Below are 10,204 nucleotides of genomic sequence, written 5' to 3'. Positions count from 1 at the left end.
CATTACTATAGGTTGTCGTTCACTGTCAACCCTTCAATTCTAGATTTGCGCAGCACAAACATCATTCGGTCTTTCATCCTCTCTCGTCGTCCAACCAACTGCGTCGTGTCCTCCAACTATCCATCTTGCTGTAGAACTTGGGATGGTTGGGAAGGATAGAATGGTTCTCATGAAGATGAAGAATGACAAACCACGAAAAACTTGATTTTAGGATTTTTTTTCATTTTAAAATATATTTACTTTATATTGGAAAAGAAAAGAAATAGTTATTTTTTATTAATTAAATGTTTATTATTTTAATATTTGAAAATTTTAGTATATTTTTTTAATATTTTTAGGTTTTAATTATTTTTTTAAGAGAAAAGTTAGAATTTTTTTATTTTTAAATTTCTTTCTTTTAATAAAATGAACACGATTTGACAGTAGTCAAAGTTCGAGCGACAAAATTGCTTATTATTCTACACGTAACATTGCTATATCAGCCAACATAATGTCACATTATCATTCTGTTAGTCACCTAGGACGAAATCTATTAAAAATCTCTCATTTCAGTAACGTAAATAGTTTGGGAGGCACAATATGAATTGGTGATAGTTTGGGGGGGGGGGGGCAAAAATACTATTCATTCTAAAACTTAATACTACTATTCATATATAAATATTTTTTTAAAAATTATTTATCTCTTCTATATAAAAAGTGTGTATTTAAGTTTTTCTTAGTTTTAACGGTTTTTTTTTTTTTGTTAACTTTAACATAATATACATTTAAAACTAACTAAAAATAAATATTTATTAATTATATTAATATAAATTTAAATATTATAAAATATCATTATTATAATAATATTTGATACAAGACTAGATATTGAATAATTATATTAATATAAATTCAAATGTTATTACATATACCAAATCGTGCCCCCTCAGTTTTTAAGCCCGTTAAAAATTCCCCCCTAACTATTGAGTGTGTTGAATTGTGAGACTTCCTTCCAGTTCCATTCAATTTTCATAACGGAGTTGTGATCTGGCAATTACCCCTACCATGTGGCCTAACACATCAGAGGTTGTTGAGAAATTTATTGAAAAATAATACAAAAAAATAACCCTAGTTCTATATATAATGGTTTAGGGTCTTTGTTAAGAACCTAGTTCTTCATGTGCAATCGACTTATTCAGTTTTTTTTCTCTCAATCTACACAAGCAAAGACCTTCATTTTTCATGTACAGCCAGCAGATATGTCTTATTCCAGCAATTCAATCAATAGTGGTAGAAGGTATGAGGAAGAGCTTCAATTTAATAAACTCATTTGTGATTGTGGGTTCGATTCTGTAATCCGCACTTCTTGGACAGTTGATAATCCAGGTAGAAGGTTTTATGGCTGCCCAAATTACAAGGTTAGTTGTTAGTTAATTATTTTTCTTTTAAATGGGGTTATGGCGTTTTACAATATTGGTCCAATGCCTTTTTTTTCTTTTTGTTTTGCAGAGAAATGTGAATGATGGTTGTCGGTTTCTTAGATGGATAGACCCAATACATAGTGCAAGAAATAAGAATGATTTAGGAGGGTTGTTTAGAAGGTTGGAGGAGATTGGGGCTAATGGTAAGCAGCTGCAAATTTTGGTTGAAGAAAGAAATGAAGAAGTTGACAGAGTGTTAAAGTTGTTGAAAAATGTTAAATTTGGTGTATGTATTTGTGTTGTAATATTTTTTTTATTTTGTATTTGATCTTTGGCAGTGTTTGATATATGTAATAGGTAGTGATTGATATATGTAATAGCTGCTTGTGAAATGCAATTATCACAAGCAATTATTATTTTGTTGTTATGACTAAAAGAAATGATTTTTTTTTAATAGTTACTTCTCTAGCAGTATGTATCATTTGTTGTTATGAATTGTTAAAATAAAAACTCCAAACAATAATGTGAACTCATGATAACACTTGTGCTTGAATAAGAAACATGTTTACAAAGAGTTCCACAAAGGCCTTTTACACAATCATCACAAACTAATCGAAATGGCAGACACAAATTAAGAACCTTCCTGCTGAGATGTTGTACATAAACTAATCAATATAACAAATCTAAAATCTCAAAGTTCATGGTCATCCTTTACACAAACTAATCAAAATGGAAGACATGATTTGCAAATTTTCCTGTTGATACACATTCAAAATGGTGAAAAGCATCCCAATATCCACACAAAAAAAAAGCATCCAGTGGTCATATTCATGGGTCATTGTTCATTGATGCAACTCTCACTTTCTTCCTCAAAATGTTTCCACATTTATCTTGCTTGTTTGCTTGTTTCATTAGAATAGATTGCTTGGCCTGAGCTCTATTCTACAAAAATCAACAAGTTCAGAGGTTATAAAGGTGTAAAAAACCAAGCTAATAATAATCAGTGATTTCATAAGTTGTTTGAAGTACCTGAAAATGTTGAGTGGTTTCTTGTGTACTTGTGTTTTTGGGTTGATGAGCTTACTGAATCATGAGGCATTGGATTATGGTTTTTTACATAAGTTCTAGGATCCTTTGGTGGGTTCTTCTTAGCCTATAAAACAAGTTAAGGCAACAAGTTAAAGCTACCAAATCGGCAACATTTATGTAATTTCAAAACTGAAATAAACACAACATCATAAATAATTTAAAAGAGCATACCGAAGTTGCTGCATTTCTTTCACATGTTCTAAAATTGTGCCCCTTTCCACCGCAGCCAGAACACTTAATTATGATATATCTTCTTTTCAATTTCTTTCCAGTAGCTGAAGTCATTTCATCAAGCTCCAATTTCCTTGATTTCTTTGGCCTGCTTGGCTGTTTTTTGCAAATAGGCATTTCAACCTTCCCACTTCTAGGCCACTCATTTTGATTTCTAATCGGAAAAATTTTGTGAGAGTAAGCCTTCATGTGGTATTCTTTCATGTACCACTTACTGACATACAACTCAGGATCTTTTTTATTATGCCAAATAGCAGCCACTGCATGGCTACATGGAATGCCAGTAAGTTCCCATTTTCTACATGAACACACCCACGTTTTCAAATCCACAGAGTACATGAACCCATACATGGTTTGGATCTAGTAGATCAAATCTCCTGACTTTGTGGGCAAGTGTGATCCAGCTTCAACCTTGATTTTTTCAAGAATGGTCACTATTTTTGGTGCAAGGTTAGAATTCCATGTGTTTGCAGTCTGTCTATTTTTGGTCATTCTTTGCATTAAGTACATCCTGAGTCGCTCTAGCATTGACAATATTGTTCTGTCTCTAGCAACCAATATTGATTTTGTCCCATTAAAGCCTCGCACATGTTATTCAACAGAATATCACATTTAGGGTTAGTCCTAAAGTGTGATCTAGACCAATGTTTTGGACCTGCAATAATCAACCACTCATAAGCTTCATTATTGATCTTTCTAATCTCTTCCATAACAGCTTCAAACCTTCGAATAGTTACTTCTCTAGCAGCCTTCCATAACAGGTCTTTTAATGATTTATCCTTGAACACCTTGATGAAATTTTTCTCCAAATTCCTAGCACAATGTCTATGCTCAACTTCAGGTATCCCTTCTTCCCACATCCCCTTCAAATCTTGTTCCAATATTTTTTGTTTGTCTATGATAAAGGTCTAGTGGTTAGAGTTGTCAATTTTCAAGTCTATCCTCAGCAGGTTCACAAACCAACTCCAAGAGTCTTTATTTTCTATTTCCACCACAGCAAAGGCAACAGGAAACATTTTGTTGTTTCCATCTACACCAACTGCTATTAGTAGTTGTCCTGGATGTACACCATTAATATGATACCCATCTAAACCAATGACGGGTCTACATCCTCCATTGAAACCATCTCTCAACCCAGAATAGCATATGCACATCCTCTTAAACCGTGGCACCCCTTTTTCTGCCATTTTTGTCAGAAACTCAACTGTTGAACCCCTATTAGTTGACTTAATTTCCTCTTCATAGTCCCAAAGAGCAGCATATTGTTCCTCATAGCTCCCTTTAATGTTTTTTGTTGCAATCACCCGAGCTATATAGGCTTTATCCCTTGATATTTCAAGCACATGGTCCTACATCCTCCATTGAAACCATCTCTCAACCCAGAATAGCATATGTACATCCTCTTAAACCGTGGCACCCCTTTTTCTGCCATTTTTGTCAGAAACTCAACTGTTGAATCCCTATTAGTTGACTTAATTTCCTCTGCATAGTCCCAAAGAGCAACATATTGTTCCTCATAGCTCCCTTTAATGTTTTTTGTTGCAATCACCCGAGCTATATAGGCTTTATCCCTTGATATTTCAAGCACATGGTCCTTACTAACCTTGTGCATAAATGTGGAAACACCTATTTTTTCATTAATCTTGAACTCTTCCAAGTATTTGTCACTCAACCACTAGGAAGTTGCAAACCGGTTATTATTTGTCCTAGATCACTTGTGTTCAGCTTCATATGTTTTGATGACAAAAGTGGGAGTGTCATCAACCTTAGATGCAAAACACACCCAAGGGCAGTTAACACCCCTACACTGTGCCCTGAATCTATGTGGATCATTCCTTTTAAACCATATATCCTTTCCATTTTGTATTGCATACTCTCTTATTGCTTGCTTAAACACTTTTCTTGATGGAAAGGATAATCCCAATTTAAAGGTTGGTTTGGCCATGTCAGTTGCTGCTACAAACTCAGGCAAATCAGGTAGTTTCACTTTTTCAAATCTTTTCTTTCCTTTGTGGAACTCACTACCATCATTCCCATCACTCTCATCCTCAGCTAAGCTATCTCGTGCACCCATTTCATTGTCAGATTCCACCATATCCCCATCTCCTACATCAATTTCTACAGGCCTTTTTCCCTTCCTTAGCAAATGTTGTTCAGCCATTTGGTCGACATCCATTCCAACATCATCCTATGCATACTCCGGGTCTCCTTCATAATCATCAGCTTCAACATCACTTTCTTCAGTACTGTCATCTAGGGTTGTGCATAAATTTTTACAACCCGAATAAACCGCTCAAACCAACCCGAAAAAACTGCCAAAAAATACAACCCGAATAAACCGACCAAAATTTAAACCGCCCAATTAAGAACTTATTATTAATTTATTATTTTTAATACATTTAAATAAATATATTAAATTTATATATATACTTAATTAAATTTATATTTGTAATTGGACTTTGGTTTGTAATTGGACTTTTGACTATATTAATTTTATTTTTCATTTTAATGATATATGTTTGTTACTTTGTTTAATACTTTTAATGTCAATGCAATTATTAATATATTGCCAATTAATATATAAGAAATTTTTTCAAATAAATATATAAATTAATTAAGTTTTGTTTTATTTTTTTACTATAAATTTAAACTATTGTTTTAAGCTTAAAAAGATAAACTTCACACTATTAGTACTAGTATTTAAAAGAAAAAAAAACTACAAAAATGTAAAAAAAAAAAATACTACTTCGGTTTGGGGGGGGGTTGACCCGACCAACCCGCCAAAAAAAATTACCACTTCGGTTTGGGCTGGTTGACCCGACCAACCCGCCCAAACTATTGGACGGGTTAAATTTATTTTTTTCTTAATTGGGCAAGTTACGGGTTCACTTTTGCTAACCCGATTATGACATTGGACGGGTAAAAATGTCTTGTAACCCGACCAACCTGCCCAATGATCAGTCCTACTGTCATCCCCAGCTTCAGATTTATTCCTAACTGCACCCTCATCACCAAACTGAGTTGTGTCAACAACCAAATGAGGAGCATTTTCTGTCAAGTGTTCCCCTACCAAATCAGCTACAATTCCTGTCAAGTTTTCCTCTACCAAATCAGCCCAAACTAAGGTGTGTTATCCATCAAATCAGGAGCACATTTTCTCAAGTTCTCCCCTACCAAATGAGCTGCATTTATGTCAAGTTTTCCTCTACCAAATCAGGCCCAAACTGAGGTGTGTTATCCACCAAATAAGGAGCACTTTCTCTCAAGTTCTCCTCTACCAAATCAAGCCCAAACTGAGAAACTGAGTTGTTTCATTAACCAAATCTGGCCTACCCAAAACAGGCCCAACATTAACCCCAACACTTCCCAGATCAGACCTATTCAAACTAATGCCATGTTCTACATTTTGGGTCAAGTTTTCCTCATCCAAACCAGAACCAAGTTCATCATTTTCAACACCCAAACTAGGTCTCACACTAACCCCACTCACTAAATCAATTCCAGTAACAACAGAAGCTTGACTTTCATTTAATTCAATTTGACTAAAAAATCAGTCAACCACTTGATTAATCTTAACAGAAGCACTAACTCTCATAAGTAACACAGTGTCACTGCTTACACACTCCAGTGACTTACAATTTGCCCACTTAAAATAATAACCAATTGAAGTTGTATCCAAGTAACCTAAATCCCTTGCTATCCCATGTAATTCAAATATGCTCATAGTGTCGACACTACAGTGATGCACATGATTAACCACCCCACCAATGTAAGTACTAGGAAGGTTACCTATGTACTTTATTTCTCCTTTGTGATGCACCTTGAGAGTGAATGCAGAAGATATTGGCTCTGCACAATAAAAAAAACAAAATATAATATGTTAATCTGTCAAAACTAAGCAATCAGTGGTCCCAAAAAAAATTTGTACTTATTTAATAAATGGAATCTTGAGCAAGTTAAAGCACATACACACCAATACTCTGCACCTTGACTACAAAAGGACAAAACTACAGTCGGACCCAACATCACTAAAATGTCTAAAAACACATATTTCTATGTGTATAAATAACCTAAAGCAAAAGCATAAGCATTAGCAGAAGCATTTATTTTTGGAACCAGAGCAACCCACCACCTTGTTCATATAACATTTTCAAGAAAGGAAAATGCTGAAACAATGGAGAAAATGAAAAAAAATAAATAAATAAACTTACCATAAAATGGAATTGCATCCTCACTCGTCTGCTTTGGGTAGCTTTTTTTTCTCCCAGCACGAACCTTCTTCCTCCCCGTTATCGTCGACCCAACACTCACAATTCAACACACTAAAAATTTCCCCAAATGACAGCCCTAATTTCCCCCCCTCCCCCAGACTTATCTGATCCAATCGAAATACCCCTAAAACAATGTTCCAATTTTCCCTCCTAAAAATTCCCACATCACCAGCCAAAGGTAGTCTAAGTGTAAGCCACGTCACATGAAAAAAATGCCACATGGTAGGGGTAATTGCCAGATCACAGCTCCATTATAAAAATTGAACGAAACTGGAAGGAAGTCTCACAATTCAACACAATCAATAGTTCGAGGAGAATTTTTAACGGGCTTAAAAATTGAAGGGCACGATTTGGTATATGTAATAGTTCGAGGGGGATCCTAAATAGCCAAAATTATTTATCTCTTCTATATAAAAAGTGTGTATTTAAGTTTTTCTTAGTTTTAACTTTTTCTTTTTTTTTTTTTTTGTTAACTTTAACATAATATACATTTAAAACTAACTAAAAATAAATATTTATTAATTATATTAATATAAATTTAAATTTAAATATTATAAAATATTATTATTATAATAATATTTGATACAAGACTAGATATTGACTAATTATATTAATATAAATTCAAACGTTATAAAATATCATTATTATAATAATATTTAATTATAATTTTTATAAAATTTTAGTAGAATAGATATTTAATAATTATATTAATATAAATTTAAATATTATAAAATATCATTATTATAATAATATTTAATATAAAACTAAATATTTAATAATTCTATTAATATTGATTCAAATGTTATAAAATATTGTGACTACATTATATGTAATACATAATCTTAATTTTTATTAACAATATTATTATTTATATTTATAAAAAATGATTTTTTTTATTACTTAATCTAACTTGTATAAATATATATATATATTCATATTAAATAACAACAAATATTATAAAAGTCGTGTGTACAATAACAGAAGAAAATAGAATGACATTTTTCTTCAAACAAGAATAATTAAGTTTTTTCTCTAATCATTAAGGTGTGATTTGAATAATATTATGAATATTTTGTACCTTAAATATAGTAGTTTATGATCTAAAAAGTTATCACATTACTATTATTATTATTATTTTAAATTGACAATATTATGGTTTAATTTTTTTAAAATATGTTTTTGATTTTTTTTATATATAATATTATTTATTTATTTAAAATTTATATGACAGTCATAATAACTTAATAAAAATATTTAATAAATTTTTTAAATAAAATGAAGCAAACATGTTGTTTGCACCTAGTATATAAATAAAACTAAAATTAGATTGATTACTTTTGCCATACAAATTTTAAATTTTGAGCACCTGTAACTACTAACTATGAACAAGAAATAAAAAATAATAATACAGTTTAAATTTTGAACACCTTTAACGGCTAACTATGAACTAGAAATAAAAAATAATAATACCATACCAAACTAGCCTTCAAATTGTGAAATTGTCCAAACATAATATTAAAAATATATAGTCCAATGGGATGATTCAATTGAATAAAAATATTAAAGTATAATTTAGATTATTAGTACTAATATAATAAAACACTTTTTTGAATTAATGTTGTACGATATACTCTTGACTAATGATATATGTATTAATTTCACCCACAAAAAATATTAGTATATTTTTTCTAACTAAAAAGTGTGTAGATAACAAAAAAAATTTACTTTAATTATTTATTTTGTTAACTTTAATGAAATAGTCTAAATATTTAACTGAATATATCTCTAAAACTAATTAAAAATAGATATTTATTAATTATATTAATATGAATTTAAATTCAAATTTTATAAAATATCATTATTATAACAATATATAATAGAAGACTAGATATTTAATAATTATATTGATATAAAATATTATTATGATAATAATATATAATCCTAATTTTTTACTAATTAATAATAATAATATTCAATACAAATATTTAATATTTATATTAATATAAATTTAAATATTATAAAATATTATTATAATAATATATAATACATAATTTTTATTTTTATTAAAAAAAATTATCATTGTTTAAAAAGTATATCATATTATATCTATATATATTTTTTAAATTATAAAAAATTGTATATAATATTATTTATATGACTATGATACAAATTTTATAAAAATAATTAATAAATGCCATAAATCTAATTACATCGATACATATACACAAATACAAGAAATTAACAATGTTAATGACAATTGTTTCTCAAATGTCTTCTTTTCTTTTTTCCTTGTCAGCCCCACATCAATGAACCTAAATTTATCTCGACAATTTCCTATTTGGTAGCTGGACAAGGATGATAGCTGTCCTGTAGCCTCAGGCAACCCAACAACACACCCTCATTCACCCACTTCAGCCTCCAACACTTCAAGCCATTTCGGAAGCTATTAGGTCATCCCCAACTTTCCAAAATGAATAGTAATGTTTCAAGATATAACAAAATTTTGATGGATCACAGTGGCATTCAAGGATTACTTCAAGACATTATTGTTGAATGCCCACTGATGTTGCCAAAGTGAAAGGTAGGAACTGGAGCACAGACTATTTGGTAATGCAAATTGGTGATGTGATCCAACAACGTTGCTATACCTTGAAACATTACACATAGTACTACTTACAATTTGAAAAATCAGAAACAAGCCTTAATAGCTTCAGAAACGAATTGAAGTAATCAGGCCGGGGTTGTTGAATGTGGAGGTGCCATGAATTGATTGAAGAAAAGGGACAAAACAGGCATAATAAATATTAGAAAGAAAACTGACAGGACATGGTGTAATGTAATGTTTGGGTGTAAGCATATCATTACTCTGAAAAATAACTTTACATCCCCATCCCCAAATAGATAATTGTTGAAATAAATTCAAGTTAAATGCTCAGGAGCTCAATAAGGAAAAAGAAAACCGTTGAGATAATTGGTGCAAAGAGTTGTGGATGGTAATGGCACAAGTTTTGTATTGTTTTTATTGGATAATGCAGTAAATATATAAATGAACTTGAATCAACCCAAAGACTTGAATTTACTTTTACTTTATTGTACTTTTTGAAAAAATTATTAACCAAACAATAGGTTCAATTGTTCGTAACAATCAACAGTCTCTTAACCGGATTGTCCGTCAGCCTTTAATCATGCAGTCAGTTATATTATGCAGCCCTCATC

At 30.9% G+C, this 10,204-nt stretch overlaps 1 protein-coding gene across 1 annotated transcript; it reads right to left on the bottom strand.

The window, feature by feature from the left end:
• Positions 1-2,028: 2,028 nt before the first annotated feature.
• Positions 2,029-5,059, bottom strand: LOC133816574 (uncharacterized). Its single transcript, XM_062248993.1, has 3 exons — positions 2,658-5,059; positions 2,427-2,550; positions 2,029-2,339 (listed from the first exon to the last, which is right to left on the bottom strand). The coding sequence occupies exons 1-3, from the start codon at positions 3,066-3,068 to the stop codon at positions 2,335-2,337; spliced, it is 540 nt and encodes a 179-aa protein (XP_062104977.1). The 5' UTR covers positions 3,069-5,059; the 3' UTR covers positions 2,029-2,334.
• Positions 5,060-10,204: the final 5,145 nt, after the last annotated feature.

This window comes from Humulus lupulus, chromosome 2, assembly GCF_963169125.1.
Source record: "Humulus lupulus chromosome 2, drHumLupu1.1, whole genome shotgun sequence".
Taxonomy (NCBI): domain Eukaryota; kingdom Viridiplantae; phylum Streptophyta; class Magnoliopsida; order Rosales; family Cannabaceae; genus Humulus; species Humulus lupulus.
The sequence above is the reverse complement of the archived record's forward strand: the minus strand, read 5'-3'. Positions and strand labels throughout refer to the sequence as shown.